We start from the raw sequence: 26,544 nt of genomic DNA on the forward strand, positions 1-26,544 counted from the left end.
TAACCATTGTATTCTAGAAGTCCTTTTGCACTGACTTGTTTTGATCTGTATTAATTCATATTTTGTTCTCAATGTGGAAGGTGTTTTATATCCTTATATAATTTGCCTGCATAAATACGATATGTACCTTAATTGGATTCTGCACCTGGCACTGACAGTAGGATTTTACTCAAGTGCTAGCTGTTAAGCTTCAAAATGTTGATTTAAAAAAAAAAAAAAAAGTAACACTTAGTGGTGGGAAGGGGATGTGGTTTTTAAAAACCAAAAGGTCTGTCCGGTTGGACAGATCTTTAGTTTATGCAGATAGCAATACTAAGGGCAAAACTCTAGGTTTTAAAGGCCACAGTACTAGCATTACTGGGTTATGTAATCCCTTGTGTGTGTCTTGCAGCTGATCCTTCTCTGCTCATTGCTCCCCCCTGAATAAATCTTCAGGAAGCTAAATTAAACAGTCAGCACTTAAGTAATAAAATCATACTGTCAGTGCCAGGTGCAGAATCCAAATAAGAAAATGGTATAAACAGAATCACTTCTCTCTCTCACACTCGCACTCTCTCTCATCCCAAAAGAGCCCAGAACAGATTACAAGTTTACATACATATTTCAATAAGGATAAGACAACATATTTTGAGTAGTGATAAGATAGCTGGTATAAGGGCTTTAAATGAAGATAAGGCAATTTTAATGAAATGGGCACATTCTTCATACAGTAATGACAATTTCTATACACTGTATGGAAAATTGAATATATGTTGTGACTTATTACAACAACAAGATGATTGCTAAGGCACTTTTTACGATATAGCCACATACACTTAAAGTAGTAGGACAAGACGTCATAATCGATGATAAATTTACATATCACGATCACATCAGCAATATAGTTAAATCGTGTTTTTTTAAATTACGTTTAATTCTTTCAATATCTAAATTCCTGGAGCCTAAATCCATAAACATTTTAATACATTCCTTGGTAATTTCCAAAGTTGACTATTGTAACTCTCTTCTTCTCAATGTTTCACAAAAGGAAAAAAGAAGGCTCCAACTAATTCAAAATACGGCCGTTAAACTGATCCACGATGCGAAGAAATATGATCATGTTACTCCCCTGTTGATTAAATCCCATTGGCTCCCAGTCAGCCATCGCATCACTTTTAAAATACTATTCTCAGTTTTTAAAACTTTGAGTTATAATGAGCCTCAATTCGTAACCAGGATGTTAATACCATATAATTCCCCACGATCTCTCGGTTCGACTTCCCATAATCTTCTTTCCATTCCCTCTCTGAAAATCATAGGCACCAGAAGGCATGACATGTATTTGGTTATGGCCCCTCAACTATGGAACCTTTTACCTCAATATATTAGAGAACTAAAAGACTTATCATCGTTTAAAAAAACCTTAAAATCTTACCTTTTCAATGATGCATTCGATCTGTTACTTTACATTCAATAATCTTTTTTTTTATTTTCATCTAATAATATATGAAGCCAATTTGGCACCAAATTTACCCTCCCTTTTGTTCATTCCATTAATGTTTTTCTTTCTTACTCGATTAGCATTGTAACTTTCCCCTTTTTCCCTCACGACTCACGTTAGTTTTACCCTATACTGTCATGTCACTTTGTATGTCAGCACCAGATATTTATTTGTATATTTCTTTTATTATATATCGCTTAGTAAATTAAATAAGCAATTCATTAAATACGAATAAAACTTGGAAACTTAAGGCACTTTTACTGATAAGGGCACAGACACTTAACAGTAGTAGGACAAATTCTGTTTGCAGTATGAAATCTAGCACATGAGTTGCTTCTCTGTGGACACAGATATGAGATAAGGGAAGTTAATGTGCCTAATGTTCTAGTTTTGTAAACCACTGAATACTTATGTACAAGCGGTATATATCAAATACAATAAATACAATACAATTAGGATGCACTCATTGTTTTTCTTTGGTGTATCTGCTTTTACTGTTCCTTGGTTCTTTATCCTACACTGCTGTATCTCAGAATTGAATGCAGATCCATTCAGGGTTAATTTGGGTGCCAAGGATTGCAAACCCTCTCAAGATATCCCCACCAAGGCTGAGGTGAAAAGATTCTGGCACGAGTCCATGTGGAGCCGCTATTGGATTCAAAAAGTAAGATCACAGCTCTGCTGGTCCAAAGCTGTGTGAATTTAGATCTAGAGCATCACTTGCGTCCATGCTGCAGGGAGGAGAAATTGAACCTTGGCCCAGAGGCGCAGCTTGTCTGTAGGCTGGATGGAGGAGAGAGAATATACTAATTAAAAACAACATATAAAACCCCCCATCTATATGAAAAACTAATAAAAGCTCCCCCCCCTCAAAAAGAAAAAAAAGAATAAACCTAGAAAGACATTGCTAATAAATTTTCTTCCCTTATCTATCTTGGCTTCTAAAAAATATTTGGTTGATTTTCATATAATATTTTTCCTGTACTATTTATTATCTGCTTCAAACAGACCCTTGTCCATAGTGATCCAATAGTAATATAGTAAATGACAGCAGAAAAAGATCTGAACAATCCATCTAGTCTGCCCTATAAATTACTACTACCATAAATTATTTCTATAGTGCTACCAGACGCACACAGCGCTGTACAGTCACAAAGAAGACAGTTCCTGCTCGAAAGAGCTTACAATCTAAACAGGCAAGACAGACAAACAGAATGTCATGGATACAGTTAAGGGGAACCGTTAATCAGCTGGCTGGGTTAGAGGGCAGAGGAGTAGGGTTAAGGATTGAAAGCTATATCAAAAAGGTAGGTTTTCAGTCTGCTTTTAAACAAGCTAAGGGAAGGGGCTTGATGGACAAACTCGGGTAATTTATTTCAGGCATAGGGGGCAGCTAGATGAAAGGAACAAAGTCTGGAATTAGCAGTGGAGGAATTGGGTTTTCTCTGCTACCTAATGAACTAATATGTTAAAAGTGATTTATCTGAGGAACTGCGTTCTCTGGGAGGTGTATAAGGAGAGAAGCGAGGAGAGAGATTGAGGGGCAGCAGAATGAACACACTTGTAGGTCAGCAATAAGATCTTGAACTGTATGCGATGGCAGATAGGGAGCCAGTAACGTGACTTGAGAGGGGTGACATAAGCATAGCGAAATTGGTAGAAGAGTCGTGCAGCAGAGTTTTGCACAGATTGCAAGGGGGAGAGGCGACACAGGTATACCAGTTAGGAGTAGATTGCAGTAATCTAAGTGTGAGGTTCTGAGAGCTTGGACAAGGGTTCAGGTAGTGTGCTCAGAGGAAGGGGTGAATTTTATTGATATTGAAGAGAGGAGTGACAAGTCTTAGCAACTTGTTAGATATACCGTATTTGCCGGCGTATAAGACGACTTTTCAGTACCTTAAAATCCTCCCCAAAGTCGGGGGTCGTCTTATACGCCGGGTACAGTTTACATGCCCTTACTTGCGGGGCTGGATGTACTCAGTCGCGCGGCTCTTCTTCTCCCTACCTTCTCTGCTTGCAGCACAGAGCCGAACGGAAGTCTTCCCGACGTCAGCGCTGACGTCGGAGGGGAGGGAGGGCTTAAACAAAGCCCTCCCTCCCTCCGACGTCAGCGCTGACGTCGGGAAGACTTCCGTTCGGCTCTGTGCTGCAGGCATGGCAGGTAAGGAGAAGGAGAGTAGCCTCGCGGTACCAAGAGAGAGGGGCGGCCGTCCCGCCCCGGTTGCAGCACAGCCGGCCAGGTTCCCTTACTTTTGTGGCACTTCCCCGACCGACCGATAACAGCCCGGGTCCGACAATCCTCCCTGCCCTGTAGCCGCGAATCTAAATACCTTCTTACAGCAGCTGTAAGAAGGTAATTTAGATTCGCGGTTAAGGGCAGGGAGGTTTGTCGGACCGGGGCTGTTGTCGGTCGGTCGGGGAAGTGCCACAAAAGTAAGGGAACCTGGCCGGCTGTGCTGCACCCGGGGCGGTAGAGAAGGTGTGCGGAAGAAGGGGTCGTCTTATACGGCGAGTATAACACAAAACTCTATTTTTTAACTAAAAGTTGGGGGGTCGTCTTATATGCCCAGTCGTCCTATACGCCGGCAAATACGGTACATAGAAAATGAGAGGTCAGAATCGAAGACGACTCCAAGGTTGCGAGCAGAGAAGACTGGAACAATGACAGTATTATTTACAGAGATGGAGAAAAGAGGAGGAGGAGGAGGAGGAAAGAGGAACAGCTCAGTCTTGGACATATTTAGTTTCAGATAATGGCAGGACATCTAGGCAGCAATGTCAGCCAAACAAGCAGAGACTTTTTCTTGGACTTACATGTTTTAAAATTTCATGAATAAAATATCTTTATTTTTTTCTTTGTTATTTCTGAGCCATAGACCTTAAAAGTCCACCCTGTACTGTCCTTAGGTTCCAACTATCGGAGTTGCCATTGAAGCTTACTCCGGCCTATCCAAACCATCTCATTTGTGGGATTCAGACCGTGAAAGTCTTCCCATTCATATTCTAATTAGAGATCCTCTGTGTTCATCCCAGGCTTTATTTGAATTCTGTCACCGTTTTCCTCACCACCACCTCTTTTGAGAGGGCATTCCTGGCATCCATCACCCTCTCCGTGAAAAATAATTTTCTAACATTATTCTTAAGTCTACCATCCTTCAACTTTAACTTATGTCCTCTAAGTTTTACCAGTTTCCCTTCTTTGGAAAAGATCTAGTTCTATATTAATACCGTTCAAATATTTTAAATGTCTGTGTAATATCACCCCTGTCCCTCCTCTCCTCCAGAGTATACATCTTGAGGTCTTCTAGTAAATCCCCTACCATTTTCATCTTAAGATTGATATTAGAGCTGATCAGGCATTGTTTGAGTGGGATGGAGCTCTAGGGAGTGGTTTTGATATGTGTCCTGCTCTGAATGCATTTCAGTTAGTACATGGCCTGGGAGGGATCGGAGCAGATTATCAGTAGCCTGTACCATTCCATGGCTTCCAATGGGAATTGCTACAGACCAAGCTATTGCATCATAGCATTGTAAATTTCTGAGTATAAACTAGATTATCTCTCCATAGTACAAGATAAGTATAATAGATGTTAGTACAATTGTGTAGACTTTAATGCCCATGATGTATTTTTTTCTAACTGGGCATTTTACTGGAAATATTCTAGAAATCATAAAAATAAAGATAAAGCTTCTAAGGTTTCCCCATATTCATTAAGGTAATGAGGCATCCATTTACAAACCATGCAGAAACCTACAGAATTAGAATGGTTCATTACAAGAATTTTGATCTTCCTTGTATTGTACAGTATTTTAGAAGCTCAGAATGTTATCCTCCTGTGATCATTTTGTCAGATTTCTCAAGCTGATTCTCTGGGAGTAGCTGTATGGTGAAGCTGTCACAGACTGGAATGATAGCTAAACTTGTGTTTTTTTTTAATCACTTAATGCCCAAGGTGGCCTATAGTGTTCTCAATATTTCAGCTACATAAGTCCCCCATCCCCAAAGAGCTTACAGTCTTAACACCGGGTTTTTACTAAACATTGGTAGAGGTTTCTACCACGGGCTGGCAAAGTGAGTGCTCTGAAGCATTTATGTTACTGGAACGCAGAATGAACCGCTACCTCTATTTAGTAAAAGAAGCCCTAAGGGGGTAACAGGTGACAATAGATAAATGACTTGTCACAAGGAACATTGGTGAGGGAAGAAAGATTTGAACACTGGATGTCGGATCTAACCATAATAATGCAGCATGAACCATCGAACATAGTTCTTTTACATCCATGGAGTAAATCTGTGTTTCTCTAGTCAAAACAATGGAAGAACCATGTCTGGTGGTAAAAGGGTGTTGGATTTTTTTCTAGTGATTACAAGGAGAGAACATTTATAAATACATTCATTATTGGGTTTTCTCTGCTACCTAATGAACTAACATGTCATTCTTTCTACAGTTTGTTTTGTGTGTGAAACACAATAGTGTCCAGGCTCAGATATTCCTGCTGGCGTGGGACATTGGTTGTGTTGTTCTAAGAAAATGCTAATCTGAGTTTTTTCCCAGTGAAAAAGGCTTTCATGCACTCCGGTCTTCATATTCTAAAGCTCTTTGCCCAGCTCTGGGGCACATTTAAGAGAATTCAATTAAGGCCTGGTAACCACTGTCATTGTTGAAAGAGAGTACATCAAAAAGCACAAAAACCTGGTTTGTATCATGATTTGCAATTTTAACACTTTCTGATCAGTGCTTCTGGAGAGACATTTATTTAAAATGTATTAAGAGTTTGGTGAGACCTGTAGCCAGGAGTCTTTGCTACATTGTATGTTTGTTTATTGATCACTTGATATCCCGCTAATGTAATAGGTCATAACGGCTTACAATTTATTCTGAGCATAAGAACAGCCTTACTGGACCAGGCCAGTGGTCCATCAGGCCCAGTATCCCGTCTTCACTATGGCCAATCCAGGTCACAAATACCTGGCAAAAATCCAAATAGTAGCAAAATTCCATACTACTGCAGTGTTCTCCCCAGAAATTTTTTCCAGCCGGGTGGCATGAAAAAGTAGCCGGGTGGGGGCGGGATGGGGAAATTTGGTGGTGGGGAAAATTAACCCCCTCTTTTACTAAGGTGCGCTAGCATTTTTAGCATGCGCAAACCCCTGTGCTATGTGGGAAAACTAACACCAGCTCAATGCTGGCGTTAGCATCTAGCGCATGTGGCAATTCTCCGCACACTAAGCGCAAGCTAAAACCACTATTGTAACTTAGTAAAAGGAGCCCTAAATGTGTACTATTTTTATTAGTTAATTATTATTATTATTTTCCAATGCTCAATATGACTTCCTTTTTTAAGGTTTGACACTTGTGCCAGAATATTTTTACTAAATTTAAGAAGTTTTTGCCCTCTTTCAAATGGTATAGAGGTTAAAAAAAAGGGAAAGGCGTTAATGAAGTCATTAGGTTCAATCTAGCCATTTATTTCTGCATGAATTTAAACAACTAAAAAAAAAAAAGATAACTATAGCTGATCCAGTCATACAAGAAATGGCTCTACAGCAAGGGTGCCCACACTTTTTGGGCTTGCAAGCTACTTTTAAAATGACCAAGTCAAAATGATCTACCAACAATAAAATAAAAAAAAACAACCACAAAGCACACTGTACGCAGAGAAAATGTTAATTATCATATATATTCCGCAGGTTTCCAAAGAGGTCAAGGCAGATGATTTTATGCAATGTCACCTCAGGAACAACTATACAAAAATAGACAAATATACCCCCTCCCTTTTTACTAAATTGCAATAGCGGTTTTTAGCGCAGGGAGATGCGCTGAATGCCCTGCACTGCTCTCGATGCTCATAGGCTCCCTGTGCTAAAAACCGCTATTGCGATTTAGTAAAAGGGGGCCATAGTGCAAAATATAGACAGCAGATATAAATTCTCAAAACAGACACATTTTGATCACTAAACTGAAAATAAAATCATTTCTCCCACAAGTGGACATGCTTAGTTACGTCAGCTCTATGGCTACTTTAACTGAATCTAAGGCTATATGCTACCATTCTGTAATGGAACCTGGGAGCCCATTCACTGATATAGAATAGGCATTCCCTGTATAGTCTCGGGGTGCCTACAAGGAAGAACCACTTGGAGAATTGCCCCCCCCTTTTTTTTTTTTTTAAGGATTATAAAAACAGAAGCAATGTGAAAAACAAAACCCAGCCTTAAAACAGGTTGAATTAATTTGTGAACTATTATTTAAAGCAGTGATTCCCAACCCTGTCCTGGAGGAACACCAGGCCAATCGGGTTTTCAGGCTAGCCCTAATGAATATGCATGAGAGAGATTTGCATATGATGGAAGTGATAGGCATGCAAATTTGCTTCATGCATATTCATTAGGGCTAGCCTGAAAACCCGATTGGCCTGGTGTTCCTCCAGGACAGGGTTGGGAACCACTGATTTAAAGGATACTCAGAAAAAATATTGTTTTCCCTTAACTTAAATGAAATAAACATATTCCTATCCATCATTTGGCTATAGCTAAGGGCAAAAGAACCTCATAGAGCTGCAGTGAAATAGAAAAGTGATTTCGTTTTACTGTAATCTCTGCATTAAGTAGATTTGCACACCCCAAGCTCCTTAAATCCTGATGCATTTCTAGCTTTTCCTGTATCAGACTTTGCAAGATTAATAAATGGAGCATCCTTCTGCCTGCCAGTTAAAGGATGAAAAACAAATGCCTATAAAGTTCAAATCACAGCTTGACTAAACTTGAACTTTCTTGATCTTATTCTTCCTGGCTGACCACTTTATCTTCCACAATAGACACCAAGGTTGCTTGGATCGGAGCTTTAAAGGAGCAAGCACAATCGGGTCCGATGTCCATGCGTTTGTTTTTCTCAAATGGTATACCACTACACTTGCTGCTTTTACTTGCTTCGGGCCTTCCTCGCTGCCGGGTCCTGCCTTCGCGGAAACAGAAAGTAGGCAGGATCCGGCAACGAGGAAGGCCCGAAGCAAGTAAAAGCATGCTGGCAAAAAAAAAAAAAAAAGGCAGGCGTCAAACAAAATTTTTGGCGGCGAGTCAGCCTGGGAAGGAGCATCAGCGGCAGCAGCAGGATTAGCTGGGCGGTCATCTAAATCAGCCGGGCGCAGCGCCCGGCTGTAAGGCCCTAGGGAGAACACTGCTACTGATCCAGGGCAAGCAGTGGCTTCCTTCATTTTTGTCTCAATAGCAGACTATGGGCTTTTCCAAACCTTTTTTTTTAAACCAGCTACATTGACCGCTCTTACCACATCCTCTGGCAATGCATTTCAGAGTTTAACTATTCTCTGAGTGAAAAAATATTTCTTCCTATTGGTTTTCCCTGTAACTTCATCATGTGTCCCCTAGTCTTTGTAATTTTTTAATGGAGTAAAAAAATGCAATCCACTTGTCCCGGTTCTACTCCACTCTTAATTTTGTAGACTTCAATCATTTGTCTTTCCAAGCTGAAAAGCCCTAACCTCTTTAGTCTTTCCTCATACAAGAGGAATTCTATCCCCTTTATCATCTTGTTCATAAGAATATAAGAATTGCCATACTGGGACAGAGACCAAAGGTCCATTAAGCCCAGTATCTCATTTCCAACAGTGGCCAGCCTAGGTCCCAAGTAACTAGGTAGATCCCAAGTAGAAAACAAATTTTATTCTGCTTATCCTAGGTACCGAGTCATCTTGGTAATGGCCTATAGATGTCTCTCTTAGGAAATTATCCAAACCTTTTTTTAAACTCTGCTAAGTTAACTGATTTCTCCTTATTCTCCAGCAACAAATTCCAGAGTTTAATTATATGTTGTGTGAAGAAAAATGTTCTCTGGTTTGTTTTAAATCTACTTAGTAGCTTCATCGCATTCCCCCTAGTCCTAGTATTTTTGGAAAGAGTAAACAAGTGATTCACGTCTACCCTTTCCATGCCACTCATCATTTTATAGAACTCTATCATATCACCCCTGAGCTGCCTCCAAGCTGAAGAACCCCCTAGCTGCTTTAGCCTTTCCTCATAGGAAAGTCATCCCAGCCCTTTTATCATTTTTGTCACCCTTCTCTGTACCTTTTCTAATTCCGCTATATGGTTGTTTTTGTTTTTTTTTGATATGGCGACCAGAATTGCACACAATATTTGTTAATTTATGTAATTTCAGTGGATTTACTTGTATTGCACCAATTTAATTTATATATGAGGAGGTATTTTTATGCCTATTGTTAAAACCCGATTATGGCTGTACACACTCTGTCATTTGACAAGCAGATGCATCCGGGGACAATATCTAAGAGAAAACAGACACCTATTGTCTCTCAAACATGTCCACTTTATTGAATGTTCTATACCTCAATTTATATCATCTTACATGGGTAAGGGTCGTCAGCATATGACGTAAATGCAAACCATATCAGATCACATGCAACTTTAAAAGAAATAACAAAATCCTTTACTTATCTAAAGCCAAAGTCTAAAGGTGCTTTGGCTAACAAAGTCTTATCTAAATTTTCATACAAATACAGCTAAGAAAACAATTAGATTCACTTTACTACAGAATAAGAAAACACATCTCTCAAATATACAATGGCCTTGTAGTATATCAGCAGGAGAAGGCAAACAATCTGGATTTACAACTTCAAACACAACTTAAGGAAAACTACATAATAGAATAGCCTTATAACATTTGGCAAGAGAAGGCAAACAATATCTGGATTAAACATAGCATAAGAACACACATCTTTTCAAACATAGATGTCCTTGCATTATTACAGAGAAGGGATTAAACATAGCATAAGAACACACATCTTTTCAAACATGGATGTCCTTGCTCCTTGCATTATTACAGAGAAGGAAAAACAAACAGGGCCTGGGTTTCTTACTGCTCCAAAACACATTCTATGGAAAACTACAAGACGTGTCCCTTCAAATCCCCTCTTACGTCATGTAAATGACGTCATGAATGTACAGCATGAGCTTGGAGGGAGAGATATTCCAAATATGTCTCTCGAGGAGGAGTTTTAGGAGCTGTAATACGAATAACACAGCGCATGAGCAGTCGAAAAATTACATAAGAGACAAGAATGCAGATAATAATAGAGATTATAACGATAAGAAGGTCTTTTACCCAGCCCTGCATCCAACTGAAATACTGGTCCCAAGGATGAGATAAACCAGAGTTATGTTTGAGCTCAGCAGAGAGGTCTGCTAATTTCTGAATGGCCATAGTAACTTTTCCTGTAGGACCTGTATTATCAGGAATAAATGTACAACACGATAAAGTACTGGGAAGAATTTTACAAACACCCCCCTTCTCAGCTAAAATCATATCTAGGGCCATACGATTTTGAAAAGCCATCTGAGAAGTGGGGCCTAACTGATCAGCAATACCTTGCAAGGCATCTCTAGAGTAATTCACAAAGCGTTGCTGATTATAATAAATGTAATTAATCCAATCAACATTCTTATTGATAGTAATAAGGGGAATAAGGGATTCAAACCCAGCCTTAACCTGGTCTCGGGCCTTGAATTCATCTGGGACCCCTCTTGGGACCCCTATAGCATCTATATATACATGCGGATCAAAACTACCAAGGAGATCACGTCTATGTCGAGACAGAGGAGAGGAAGAAAGTGAATAGGAGGAAGAGTGCCCTTCAGAAAGGATATGCAGAGGCATAATAACCTTAGCTAAAGCACACTGGCCTATCCACTGGCTGGGTAGCTTAACACGGAGCCTAAAGTCTCCACAGAGCCAGTAAATATCACCTAGAGTGAAAATCTGATGCTGTAACAATGGGGCATACCTATAATCCAAGACAGAACAATAACCTGGGGGAAAGTTGCCCACAAAACTACCCTGTGTCAAATTAGAAACATGACATGTGTAATTACCCTTATAGATAGTAACGGTTATGTCAAGTGTTTTCTGTCCTGGCAGCAAAGGGTATTTAGAACGCCACAGCGCACAAAGGGGATCAGTAAAATTAGAGGAGATATTGGTAAATAACCCAAAAAAGCACGGTTGGATACCAGGAGGGAGGTCCAGAGGTACGGTTCCTAGATGGGGTCTAGCTTGAGCACATATGTAACAATTACTCTTATTATGTTGATCAGCAGTGAATTTCATCCATTCTAACCAAAGGTTACGTTCTGAAAACCCTACCTCAACAGCCATAGTATCTTCAAAGGTGGGATTGGCAATAGCCATCATGTCAGTAAGTTTATTGAATGTAGGGGCCAGTGGGTTAGTATTTTTGGGGCCCCCACAAAATGGCGGGAGAGGATGAGTGGAGGTAGATAGATCCCGTAAGAAAAACTGATGGGTCGGATAGCTAGACCCACCCTTAAACCATATGCCCATAACGTACATACCTTCATCAGTAGGTCTAGGGTTGTCAATAGTAAGAGAAAGCTTAATAATTTGTTCAGGAGCCCTTCTCCTATAACAGTTTCCAATCTTACGAAGGGTCATACGAGTAAGCAGAGATTTACCATTTTGATCCACTTTTTTTAGAGCACTTTCTGGTCTATAAGCCCAGTCAGTGCCAGTATTCCACCCTACTGCTCCCCAGGATGCACACTTATCCCCCCAACGTAAGTCAGTAACACATATATATATATATCTTTAGTTTTAGGAATCTCTGAGGACCAATGGCATAGCCTTGGGATATCGATTGATGAGCAGACCATAATGTCACAATACTCAAAGGAGAAGGTGGCAACTTGCACACTACTGGAATTATACCAAAAGGTAGTATACTGTCTATCTTTCTGAATTCCAATTGAAGGACAGCCTTTGCGAGGGAGTAGTCCAGCTTGACGTCTCAGTCGCAAAGAGGCGCCGGGGGTGCTGTTTGCAGATGAGTACATTGTTGGAGTGTCATTTACAGATGGGTATGGGCAGAAAGTGTCGTGAACCCAGGACACATCATCCCTGTAGACACAGTTAGAAATGATCCATACAGGAAAGAAAACTAGCAGCAGCGCTGCCAGGAGGAGAAAGATAAAGTTGGTGGAATGCTGTGATGAGATCATCATGTTGTTCCTCTGAAGGGGGTGAAATCTGCGCAGAGACGGCTTGCTTCTGGGGTTTTAGGTTAACCCTCTTCAAGCGACTTGCGTGGATCCAAACAGGAGACTCCTCAGTGAGTACAGCGGTCCTGGTCACAGCGATCACAGTAGTGGGAGGGCCAAAGGGGAAATCCGTCTGCTTCCGATCCTTGAAAAGCTTCTGGATGATGACTTCATCACCAGGCTGGAAGGAATGGGTAGGAGTCTGTGGAGAGAAAGGAGAAGTGCAAGACACAGTTCTTTCAACATGCCCTAATGTTTCAATGAGCTTCCGAACATATTCTTCTTGTATCAAAGGAAGATCACTACTCTCAACTATGGAGGGTCTGTCTACCCATGGGGCGGGGAAAGGTCGTCCCATGAGAATCTCAAAGGGAGAGTAGCCAGTGGTGCAGTGAGGCTGCATCCTGATTTCAGCTAAAACAATAGGGAGGAATTTTTTCCAATTCACAAACGTGCCAGCTGTGGCTTTCCTGATTTTGTCTTTAATAGTCCTATTCATGCGTTCGACAATACCAGAACTCTGTGGGTGATATGGAAGATGAAATTTCCACTCAATACGGAGTGCAGTAGCTAAAGCTTTGCATACTCTGGCAGTGAAAGCAGGACCATTATCTGAATTGATGTGTATGGGACATCCCCACCTAGGGATGATTTCACGAAGTAAAATGTTCACCACAGTCTGAGCAGTTTCATTTGTAGTGGGAAAGACTTCAGGCCATCGGGAAAACATGTCAACAATAACAAGAGCATAATCCTGGCGGGTCCCAGTGGCATGAGGTATATGAGTAAAATCAATCTGTAAGTGTGAAAAAGGAGAAGTGGGGTAAGTAAGATGCTGGTGTGGTGCTTTATGGGGTATGTTGGGATTAGCACGGAGACAAGTTAGACATCGAGCTATATATGTCTGTATCAGGGAGCGAAGATCAAGAATGAAAAAATCACTGGCAAGGAGCTGGAGTGTCGAGCGAGCACTACGATGACCAATGCCATGATATTGAGCAATGAATAAGGGAGAACTAGCGGCTGGTATACAGGGTTTCCCCTCTTTGCACCAAAGTCCGTCCGAAGGGCGGCTTTGGGCACCAGCAATTTGCCAGGCATCAAGTTCAGAGGGGGTAACAAAGGATTGAAGCTGGGAAAAAAGAGAAGAAGGGGGAAAAGCAGGAGGAGAAAGAAGAGGAAAGAGAACAGAGGAAGGAGGGGGGTCCAAAGCAGCTTGTTTAGCAATGCGGTCAGCCAGAGCATTACCTCTGGCAACTTCAGTCTGAAGGCCAGTGTGTGCACGACAATGAAGAATAGCAACTGCAGCAGGCAGGAGTAAAGCAGAGAGAAGATCCGAAACAAGGGAAGAATGAGAAATAGGCTTACCATCAGCGGCCACAAAGCCGCGACGCTGCCAGATAACACCATGGTCGTGTACAACACCAAAGGCATATTTAGAGTCAGTATAAATATTAACGCGTTTACCAGAGAAAAGGTGACAGGCGCGAGTAAGAGCAATGAGTTCAGCAGCCTGTGCCGATGGATAGGGGAGGGAAAAGGCCTCATGGATGATATCAGGGAGTTCAACCACAGCATATCCTGTGTGGAAGGTGTTGTCACTAGGACGTGAGCAAGAACCATCAACAAAAATGGAGGAAGCATCAGGGAGAGGAGTAGAGGACAAATCAGGGCGAGGGGAAGTGTCTTGATATATCAGGGAGACACAGGAATGATCAGGAGGAAGCGCATCCTGTTCACCCTTAAGACCCAAAAGACCATTTAAAAGTAGAGCAGGGCCATATGTCGGGGCAGAATATCTGATGGTGAGATTGGGATTAGAAAGGAGGATGACCTCATAACCACTAAGGCGCTGAGCTGACATATGCTGGGTATGAATATTGCGAAGGAGGGCTTGGACATCGTGAGAAGTATGAAGGGTAGTGGGGTGACCAAGGGTTAGAGGAGTAGCCATCTCTACCACCATAGCACATGCAGCTAGGGCCCTTAAACAGGCAGGCATGCCTTGAACTTGAACAGGGGTAACTTTAGAAAAAAAAAGCAACAGGGCGTAACTTACCGCCATGATCCTGAGCCAGGACGCCCGCCATAGTTTTACAATTGTCACGAGCAAAGAGATGAAACATTTGGTCATAATCAGGAAGACCCAAGCCGGGGCTAGAAACCAAAGCACATTTCAAATGTCCAAAAGCGTCCAACATTTCTTTAGTCCATCTGATAAGATCAGTCATTTCAGTACCTAGGGTCTGTCTCAAAATCTGGTCATAGAAGGAACAATCAGGGATCCATTGGCGGCAGTAACCAATCATACCAAGAAAAGTAAGCATGTCTTTTTGAGTAGCTGGGCGAGGCAAACTCAGAACAGCAGCAATGCGAGAAGTGCTAATTTTCCTCTGACCATGAGTCAGGACAAAACCCAGGTATTCCACTTCAGTTTTACACCATTGTAGTTTCTTTCGTGACACCTTGTGACCACACAGAGACAACCATTGTAAAAGGTGCAAACTATCAGCTTGACAGGTCTCCTGAGTTATGGAACACAAAAGAAGGTCATCCACATATTGAATGAGAATAGAACCATGGGGGGCAGTCCATGACTGTAAAGTAGCCCGCAGGACAATGGAGAAAACCACAGGGGAATCAACATATCCTTGAGGCATTCTACACCAGGTATACTGCTGTTGCTTAAAAGTGAATGCAAAAAGGGGCTGAGTGTCCTCATCAACAGGGACAGAAAAAAAAGCATTCTTCAAATCAATGACTGAAAAAACATGAGTTGCAGGTGGAATGGAGGAGAGTAGAGAAGGGACATCCGGGACAATGGGTGCAATGGGAATCACCAAAGCATTAACAGCCCTAAGGTCTTGAATAAAACGGGGGGTGCCATCAGCTTTGACAACAGGATTGATGGGCGTATTGTAGGAAGAGATGGTGGTTTTAATAATACCAGAGGAAAGAAATGAAGCAATTAGTGAAATCATGACTTTCTCCTTTTCTTGGGAGATTGGGTACTGCTTAATGAAAACAGGAATGAGTGATTTCAGAGAAGCACGATAGGGGGTACATGAAATAAAGCCTACATCAGTGTCAGTAGAAGCCCAGACCGGAGAGTCTGGGGGAAGGGGCAAAAGTGTGTCAGGGCAAGTAGAAAGGTAAAGGGTGGACGGAGGGCGAATGGGAATAACGGAGGAAAAGACATGCAAACCTCCTGTATCATCTGTAGTGAGCTGAATGAGGAGAGGAAAAAAAAAGATCTCGACCAAGAAGGCTGACAGGGCAATGGGGAATAATAAGAAAGGAGTGCTGAAAAAGAGTAAAGCCTGTATCAGGATGAGCTACAGACAGGGGTGTGGTACGATAGGATTTAGTCAAAACCCCATTAATTCCCATAGAAGGTTCAGCATTCATGCGTGGGCCCCGATAGTAATCCTCACTGATGGTGCTACAAGTGGCACCCGAATCTACAAGAAAAGGCACTGGACTCCCTTGTACAATAAGAGATATCATAGGAGAATCCTTAGCAAAGGCAGAGACCAAAGTGAATGCTGGGGTGTAAACCTCCGGGCCCCTTCATTGGGGAGTAGGGGGGCTGTGCCAGGAGATAGGAAAACGAGGAGAAGTGGCAGATGGTCTCACAGTAGAGGGAGGGGTAGGCACCACCGGTGGGGCGGGCTGAACTGGTAATGCGGGGGGTCTGGGATGAGGGCATTGATTAAGCCAGTGACTAAGGTCCCCACAATTAAAACATCCAGTACTTCTGGATGGATTATTACCACCTCGACCGGAGACTGGAGCCCTCCCCCTGCGAAACCCGCGACCCCTTCTTCCACGAGTAGTAGTCAGGCGCGGTCCCCAGGTGGGTAGCTGGCCCTGATGCAGGATTTCCCGAGGTTTAGAGATCTCAAAACAACCTGCTGCCTCTTTTTCCATTAATTTATTTTGAAATTCAGCACGAGAACTAGTGGGCCATTCTGAAATCATTTGTTTAACCAGAATTTGCAAGGGAGAACGGAGGTTAGAAAGGAAAGTCTGAATAAGTAGGGAATCCATATTAGCATGAGAACTGAGACCCGCCTCTTGGGTCCAGGTTTCATTAAACCTCTTCCAGAAATCCACAACAGTTTCACCTGATTTCTGTTTGCAGGCTACTGCAATAGGAAGGGAAGATCGAGACTTAAAACACCGATCAAGCTCTGCCTGTAATTCATTCCACATAACAGCATTTCCTGCTTCAGTATTCAGTCTATAAGCAGTAGCTGTGACAGTAGCAGGCTCTAAAACACTAATACTAGGGACATTAGACCAGTCCCAAGGGGAACTGTGTCCAACAATGCCATCTATAATAAGGCGCATATCTTCCTGCGTATAATTTCGACCCTTGCATGCTCGTTTTAAATAGTGAAAAGTCGCACTAGCAGAGACAAGAGGCTTGGGGCAGTGTTTAATGATCTTGTTAATGTCTTCTAACTCAATGGGTTTCTTCAAAAGAGTATCCCCCACTGTGAGAAAGGGCATCTGTTCTTGCATCAGCTCCTGTACTTCCGCAACCCTTTGAGTACCGCTACGAGTGTGGAGGGGTGAAAAAGAGATTATCGGCCCCCGAACAGTGGGGCTGGTCGTGGATACAGTGGGAAATGTAATGTCTTGGGGCAAAGTGTCAGCAACCTGTCCTGATGCAACTGCACCGGACAGGACGGGAGGTGGTGGGGGAGGAGGAATAAGAGTACTACCGATAAGGAGGTCAATATCATCCTTAGATAAAGAGGGATAAAGTTTAAGAGGAGCACCGGGTGAAGGAATTTGTAAATGATAAGGAGGAGGGCTAGCAGCACAGATAGATTGTTCTGCAGCATGTAATTGAGCAGGGGAAAGAATGGACAGCTTGGATGTTTTATCTTTATCAGTAGCTGACCAATAAGGAGCATATGTAAGCCAATTAATGCCTCCCCTTCTCATATATTCTTTGTCCCAGTGCGGATCCCCTAAATAATATGGCCATGCCTCATGATCCCCCAAACACAATCCCTTTATCATATCCATATGAAACGTATCATTTGCCCCATCTCGGGGAAACGGACTCGAACTATGAAGTCCTTCAGTCCAACCAGCCATATTATCTATCCAAGGATCAATAAGATAATATCCCGTGTCACATACACGGGCAACGTAAGCCTTACAGGTCTCAGCTTTCTTAGGGGGGGGGGAACCTTACTACCGTTCTGACCCATTACAAAAACAATATAGCAATGCAGGAATCCCGCTTATCTTACCTTATAAGCGAGATACAGAACAGTAATATACAATATAGTCTTATACTCTATAAAATCTTATCTCTAAGCAATAGAAAAGAATAGCGATAGAAGAGAGAAAGCACATACAAAAAGTGTTAACCCCACAAACGACAGAGTGCGCAGGCAGCTCTATAAGTAATATAGTTCTTCCCAAAAGAACAATAGGAGTTTCTTTATTGTTATAAACTCCGCTATAGACTTCCCAAAAATCTATATTTAACAAATAAAGGGTGGGAACAGGGCACCTAATACCCATGAGTATTAAAGAACAGAATTCAAAATTCAGAAATACTCACAAAATACCGGTGATATCAACGTCCCTCCCGGAGGAGCCCCCACTGTTAAAACCCGATTATGGCTGTACACACTCTGTCATTTGACAAGCAGATGCATCCGGGGACAATATCTAAGAGAAAACAGACACCTATTGTCTCTCAAACATGTCCACTTTATTGAATGTTCTATACCTCAATTTATATCATCTTACATGGGTAAGGGTCGTCAGCATATGACGTAAATGCAAACCATATCAGATCACATGCAACTTTAAAAGAAATAACAAAATCCTTTACTTATCTAAAGCCAAAGTCTAAAGGTGCTTTGGCTAACAAAGTCTTATCTAAATTTTCATACAAATACAGCTAAGAAAACAATTAGATTCACTTTACTACAGAATAAGAAAACACATCTCTCAAATATACAATGGCCTTGTAGTATATCAGCAGGAGAAGGCAAACAATCTGGATTTACAACTTCAAACACAACTTAAGGAAAACTACATAATAAAATAGCCTTATAACATTTGGCAAGAGAAGGCAAACAATATCTGGATTAAACATAGCATAAGAACACACATCTTTTCAAACATAGATGTCCTTGCATTATTACAGAGAAGGGATTAAACATAGCATAAGAACACACATCTTTTCAAACATGGATGTCCTTGCTCCTTGCATTATTACAGAGAAGGAAAAACAAACAGGGCCTGGGTTTCTTACTGCTCCAAAACACATTCTATGGAAAACTACAAGACGTGTCCCTTCACCTATGATGTTTTTTTGTTTGTTTGTTTTTTTACCCTGCTATACCTGTCTCTGTAGGGTAGGGGTTGGGATCTGAGGCTTTATTCCTCCTCATTTTATTGGTTGCTCTGCTTCTCTGGGTACTTGTAGTACTCCTGTATTAGTGTTTATGATACGCACATATACCTGTTTTGTTGACAAGTAAAAGTGTGTTTAGTTGTTACAAAAGAATGCAGAAAAATACTGTATTTGTTTCCATAAGATTCAGAGATCTAACATGTAAATATATCGCATGAAAGTTTATGAAATGAGCTAAAAGCAGGCATCACTGGCCTACATATTAATTTGGGTGACAATACATGATGTCAGTGTCATTTTAAAAGAAAGAGGACATAAGAGACACGTAGGGACTGTGAATTATATTCTTGAGGTTTGTGGGCAAGAGGAATGCTAGCCGAATGGCACACCATCCAGTACAATATACTCTGTATTATTTCTTGGCCTCTGTCTGTGCCACTGCCGCTTCATAGCTGAGTAGTTCTTTCTGTAATTGTTCTGGGAGCCGCTGTTGCCACACATCACTTTACCAGGATAAGACTCGCTTGTTTTGTGAAATGTCTGATGCTATTTCTAGCCTCGAAGATGCAGATCCACTGCATCAAGTGAGCAAGAAAGCATGTGATGCTTGCTAGTATGGCTACTCTGAGAGAGTCGGGGCAATTTTAGTAGGAAAGAAAGCTGCATAGAATTTTTAGGATCACTGAATATACATTTCAGATTGCTAAGGCTGAGTGCTGATGTAGTTTAGAAATCTTGCACAGTAATTAATGGTTTTATCCTTTGATTCAGTGTTTTGCGAGGATCCTATTTGCAAGAGTTTCTAATTATGGTTTGAAAAGTGGTTTTAAAATCTGTGTAGGAGAATTTCTGTTATTTCCATTTATCTTCCACAGGAACTCCAACCGACATGTTAAAGTAAAGCAGAAGAATTCAGTGCTGAACATGCTAAAGAAGTTAGACAAAATCAGGTTTAGAGGTCACAAGCGAGATGAGTTCCTTGACTTAGCAGAGTCTCCAAATGCTTCTGATACTGAATGCGGTGATGAAATCCCAATGAAAATGCCTCGAACATCTCTCCGGGAGAACGAGGAGCTAAGAGACCCTGTAAGTATTCCATCTGCTTACTAGTTTTTCTTCATAGAACAATTGAGAAACTTGAGCAACATGATCAAATTGTTTCATAATATCTTAGTTTTTGGTTAAACCATGTGAAAACACAGTCTCCAAGCGGCCTATTTAGTTGCCACAGGTTTCTGCTCCCAGCAGCGGCAGTGGGACACCCTTTTGGTCGATGGAATCAAACCAACCACTCTCCATTTTTGACCCTTAAACTTCCTAGTCTGTGATGCTGTGCAAGGCAAAATGTTGGTCAGGCCACATGGCTCCAGTGGTGTCCAGTGTCACATTTACTTTTTGGGGTTTTTTTTTGTAACCTCCACTAAGCAGTAAGAATGTAGAGGAGAAAAACCTGATATTGGAAACTGGAGTCAGCCATGTTGATAATTAACAGTTTATTAGGTCCTACTGATTGTTTAACTACTATATGCTGAGTAAATCAAAACTTCTTTGCTGTTTTTACAAATTGTTTCTGGAACAGACATGACAGCTTAACTATATTTTATAAAAGCCTGTCCAAATGCAGTGTTTGTGTTAGATTTCACAACAAAGCATCCTATTTCTGTAATTTTAGTCATCCTTTTTCCAGATCTCGAATTATTTGGATGCCACATTGATCAGTTTCAGTACATGGAAAGATTACTGTTCTTATAAGGTGGTGTCCTAATACAGTGTTCTTCAACCTTTTGACACCTATGGACTGGTGGAAATAAAATAATTATTTTGTGGATCGGCAGTTGAAGAATACTGGGCTGTCATGGGCCAAACCTCGCCCATCTCCACCCAATCTCCCCAGACCCAGCCCCCATAATGGTACTAATTGTAACACCATTTTTTCCATTCATTTGTCATATATACAGACGCACAATATAATCGTATTAACAACACATAATGGTTAACCACAAAATTAAACTACACAAAGCACACTGTATGCTGCTCAATATTCATTCCTACCAGAACACAGATAACCCCATGCAAATACGGGACCAAAAACTAAAAGTACTAATATATACAAACAAACCCTAAGATGCAAGACTCTGCATGCAGTACAACCTCAGAGGAAAAAAAACAAATACATCTGCTGTCTGTTCAGGAAGAAATGCAAATCAATCACTAAATTAAAAAATAAAATCATTCCCCTTCCGTTGTTGTCTCACTCCCTCCATGCTGTGCCTTGCCTTCTGGCCTGCTCCCGCCTGGCCATTTTATGCCTCCCCCTCCCGGTTTTATCTTCGGGCCGGCTCCCTCTTCCTGTGGGCAGCTGCTCCTCACACGTCCCATACCTCATCTGGAAGCCTTCCCTCTGACGTGAAATTAAAGTAGATAGAATAGAATTACTAATCAATGCAATGGATGAGCTTGTTTTTGAGTGCAAATTAACTCAAAATGCAGCTCAATAGTTGACAAGCAAACACACATTTCATCATCCACCATCTGCAGTCGTTCTCTTTTTTTCTATTTAATTTGTCAGAGCTGAAAATCCAAGTTCACAAAGATGAGAAGATCCAAATAGTAACAAAGCCTTGATTGCTTTGTTGCTCAGTTTAGGATAACTACTGCATAAAAAATAAAATCGCTTGCCTTTTTGTTCTCAAGGACTACTCACGTCAAAGAATGATGCTTGTCTGGGTGGTTGTATCTTTACGTACGCAGACACTCATAACATTCACCGACTCTTACGTATCCATTTTGAGCTGGACATGTGGAGGGGTATAATAATAATAAAAAAGGTCTAAATCCTTTTTTGGCCTAAGGCGCTAGTCGCACAGAGTCAGCAATAGAAAAATATCCATTCTCGGAAAAAAAATCCAAAATGTGGCTTTTTTTGAGAATGGCCTACTTCTACGTCCAGATGTCTAATTGCCCAGACCAAGACCTCTTAGGCATAGGAGGGGGCCAGTCCTTGGCCTAACACCACGATTCTCTAACTAAAGTCTATCATAAGCGCCGGTTACAGAATCGGGGAACCTCTCCCCCACACCCCTGTAAAGATCGCCGGCAGGAGGGATGCCCAATCCCTCCTGCTGGACACCCCTGAAGCCACCACAGAGTTTGCCAGCAGGAGGAATGCCCAATCCCTCCTGCCGGACACCTTCTGTGAACCCCAAAAATATCGCTGGCAGGAGGTATGCCCAGTCCCTCCTGCTGGACATCCTCCACTCCCGAAAGGTTGATGGCCACTGGACCCCCCACCCCCTAGCCCCGTTGGATCTCCCCAGCCAAGCCAGATCCCCCTATCTTTTTTTAGTTGACCAGCTGGACAGATGCTTCCTCCGTCTGGCTGGCAGGCCCGCCTTCACTGGAATGGTGATCCTTCCCCTTCCCGGTGTATCGTGAGATTTTTAAGAATCCACTGGAGTGCTCATTTCAGTGTTAAAGAGCACATTTGCATGCCATTGTCGAAGACTGCTATAAACCTAGCTAAAGACAGAGCTTATCCGTTTTGATAATCTGCTGCTAAAATTTGTGCAGGCTAAACCGCCAGAAAACAGTTTGCCCTCAGTGACAAGAACAGAGGTTTATAAAATCTGGACATCTTAGCGCTCTCCCCCCTCCCAGTACAAGCCATCTTACAAAGGAAATTATTTTGATATTTTAGGTGTGTTTCACATTAAGCAAGGCCTGGAAGAGAAAGAAAAAAGAAATTGGATTTGAGAAACTTTACTTTATAATATAACTTGGGGAATATATATAGGTTATAATTCACATTAAACAAGAGCACATTGCTTAGGTGGAATGAGGACTTGTATACCGCCTTTTTGTGGCTTTGGCAATTTCAAAGTTTAAAGCGGTGGGCACTGGAGGATTAAGTAACTGGGCAGCACTGGGATTTGATCTCACAACCTCTGGGTGCAGAGGTAGCAGCTCTACCAGTGAACCACACCAGTGAGGCTTTGTCTGTATGTATACATGTGTGTTTGCAATGTAATTGCAGACAGATGGAGAAAGAACTTGAGGTGTAACAGGGAGGCCAAACCCGTCAGCCAAAGATGCTGCATTTGAAACCCCCAACCCCTCTGACAGAGTTCAAAGAAGAACACCACTGCCTGGGGAGGTCCCCAGATCTCTGCCAACAGTGCTAGCATATATAGCATGGCCTAAAGCAGAATCTCAGTAGAAATGACTGACACTTGTGACCAGGTGTCCCCCTGCCCTCCACTCCTTTCCTCTCCTCTTACTTCCTTACCCCATAAACTTACTACCTCCCCATAAACGCCCTCCCATTCTTCTCACACATAAGGCCATCTGTGGAACAAGCTGAGTGTTTTGTTTGGAGATTAGAAATAATTCACCTTGTGCATTTTTCTGTCTTTATTGTGCTTAAATATTTGGAAATGGTTTTATAATTTTGCATGTTCTTTTCACTGCAGGATAACACACTTTAAACTGTTTAGGTGTATGAAACCCATTTGTGCTGCTAACCTTCACAAAATTATAAATATCCAAGTCACAGTATGAGAAGGTAGACTTGAGCCACATCAGAAAATGTATCTCTATGGAGTATTTATTTATTTATTCAATTTTTCTATACTGTTCTCCCAGGGGAGCTCAGAACGGTTTACATGCATTTATTCAGGTACTCAAGCAGTTTTCCCTCTCTTTCCCGGTGGGCTCACAATCTATCTATCGTACCTGGGGCAATGGGGGGATTAAGTGACTTGCCCAGGGTCACAAGGAGCAAAGTGGGTTTGAACCCACAACCTCAGGGTGCTGAGGCTGTAGCTTTAACCACTGCACCACACTCTCCCCAGGGGAGGTGGGTAAGATGGGTAATAAGATTTGAAGAAAGGGGAGAGCCAGAGAAGAAATGGAGATCTGTGACACTGCACTAGGAGGAATACTGGGCAGATACAAAGGGCTCTGTGGTCTTTACATGCCATCATAATTCACTAATGCCCTTGTACTGAAAAGTGAAACTTCAGGACTGGAATTCTGTTTTAGCAGCTTTCATTTTTCTTGTTGCAGTATGGGGAACTGAAGTCAGTATCTTCCTTTTCAGTACATATCATCCTCTGACCATTTTTTTTTAATTTTAATTTATGGGGGTGAATTTAGTTGCTGTGTAAATGCAAAACTTAAGAGATTCTAGGGATGGGGTAACCCTATAGTATTCCTATCATGAAGACATAAAAAGATTAGGAGGTGGGGGTGTAGCCCTGTAGTATTCCTTTCTCTTGCTGTTGATACTGTCTGGCAGCACTGAAAAAAAGCTAATGATATCTGCAGCTGCTTTACTGTGGAGGTGATGCATTAATAACTTCAGTTGTCATTGGTTTCCTCCAATTGTTGTTTGTATTTATTGTTCTCATGCAGGAGTTTTCCCTTCTAACTGGCTTTTGTAGACAAAGGGCCAGCAAGTGACTGAGCTCATCTGAAATGCACATTAAATATGCAGGTGCAAGCTGGATTCTGCAGCAGACTTGCAGCTTTTCTGGAATGATTGAAGGTGGTAGAGGAGATGGTGTATGTGGTTAGGCCTTACTTCTTGAACATCCTGGACTGCAGTCTTGGGGGCCTTATTAACCATTCGTTGGTGTTCTATTGACTGTTACAGCAGTAATTATTGATGTTGGTTTATAGCTGCTGCTGAGTGTCTGTGTACATACACTTTATTTATGGATTTTTGATTCTCTTTGAGGCTGGTACAGGAACTATCATCATGGCGTCAGGAATCCAGGACTTTAACAGAACAGAGTCTGACAGGATAAATGAGATAAAAGGTCACCTTGAAATCGCTTTGCTGGAAAAACATTTTTTACGTAAGTATGAATTAAAACAAAAAATGTCTGGAATGTGTGCTGTGCCTGATGGCGTGGTTAGAGATGGGATCTTCTGCTAGTGTATCAGGTAGGGCTTTAAAGCTTTGACATAAATTCAGTCTGTGCTAAATGCTGTAAAGTAAACATGTCCATTTGTCACTCCCTCTGAAATTCCCTATCCTAATTGTCCTGTTTGATTACATTGTAAGCTCTGTCAAGCAGGGGCTGTTTCTTACATGGCTAATATAATGTACAGTGCTGTATGCATCTGACAGAGCTATAGAAATGATTAGTAGTAGCCTGATTGCAGTAAAACTCATGGTCTTAAAAGAAAATAGTAATCATCGTGAATCTGTACAATGCTGTTACATTAAGTGAAAGATCTAAGTGAGCCTTTGTTAGGTATGGAACAACCTCTCATCCCCACTCAGAAACTCAAGCTCCTTCCAATCCTTCCGCAAACACTTGAAAACTTGGCTCTTTGCAAAAATCTAATCACCTCCCATTCTCCAGTATTCTGTCCCTCTCTTTCCTCTTAGTCCCTCTCCTTTATCCTTCATTGTAGTTCCTTTCCTCTTAATTCTGTAAACCGTGCCAAGCTCTGTGCTTGCGGAGATGGCGCGGTATACAAACCTAAGGTTTAGTTTAGTTTAGGTATAATTATATTTTGTACATATCTATTCTGTAAGTATAGGACAGAATAAGGAATAAACCTTGTCAACTATATTAGATCTTTACAGATTTTTTTAAAAGTCCATTTTTAGCTCTGTCATGTTTGTGACATTTAAAAAAAAATATCACCAAAAATGATGGACTGCTGCCATTGTGTGACATTTAGGTTAATAATAGAGACTAAGGTTCCCTTTGCCATTGTTGTTGGGCCTTTAACATTGTCATGAGAAATACTGCGGCTTAGCAAGCCTGTGTGTGTGTTCAAGTGTCTCTCTTAGATTTATTCCACTGTGGTCTGCTTCTCATTCTGTGATTATTCAGCAGGTTAACAAGATGCTGCTAAACACTTCTTTTCCAAACACAGATATGTAAGACAATTTTTGCTCCTGGGCAATAAGTGTAATTTCCTAATTGCTCATGCCTAAAACATATAGAAACTATCAGTTATAGAAACATAGAAACACGACAGGACATAAAGGCCAAATGGCCCATCCAATCTGCCCATCCTTAAAACTTTGCTTTTGTGACCAGGATAGTCAAATTTTGCAATTTATCTATTTAAAATGTGAATGCTGAATTTTCATCCTTTCATTCTTATAAAGTCATAAAAAGCAACTTATGAATCACAATTAACATGTATTTATATATTGAAGTTATACAAAGACGACCACAGAAGATTGGAAGTGAGTAGTATTTTTGATATTTGTGATTATATTGTAAGTCTCTTTCACGAATCGGCCCCCATATGTTGTTCTTGGTAGTGGCATTTGAAGTCCAGTATATCCTGATAAAAGTGCACACCTTGCTTCTCTGAGTATGCTCCCATGTTCTCTTTCATTGTCTCAAGATGAGAATCAAGGACATTTGCAGCCAAAATTTACTGAGAGGTCTGAGCTGTTGCCTTACTTTCTGATCAGTGCCTCAGCGCTGATTGGCTCAGGCACTGACAGGAAAATAAAGTTTGACAACTCAGACCCCCTCCTCCCCTGCAAATTAAAATAATAAAAAAACAACAAAAAAACAAATTGAAGATCGACAGGAGAGATGCCCACTT

The 26,544-nt window shown here is 41.5% G+C and overlaps 1 protein-coding gene across 6 annotated transcripts in view; it reads left to right on the forward strand.

The window, feature by feature from the left end:
• The window catches only part of GRAMD4 (GRAM domain containing 4), a 148,146-nt gene that overhangs the window by 16,764 nt on the left and 104,838 nt on the right, over nucleotides 1-26,544 (forward strand). For 5 of the 6 annotated variants that reach the window (XM_033958091.1, XM_033958094.1, XM_033958095.1 and 2 more), the window contains 2 exons: nucleotides 19,836-20,046; nucleotides 24,698-24,818. In XM_033958091.1, the coding sequence (XP_033813982.1) occupies nucleotides 19,836-20,046; nucleotides 24,698-24,818 (332 nt within the window). Of the gene's footprint in view, nucleotides 1-19,835; nucleotides 20,047-24,697; nucleotides 24,819-26,544 lie in introns of those variants that run through there. The other variant, XM_033958096.1, reaches the window with a different exon arrangement.

This window comes from Geotrypetes seraphini, chromosome 9, assembly GCF_902459505.1.
Source record: "Geotrypetes seraphini chromosome 9, aGeoSer1.1, whole genome shotgun sequence".
NCBI lineage: Eukaryota > Metazoa > Chordata > Amphibia > Gymnophiona > Dermophiidae > Geotrypetes > Geotrypetes seraphini.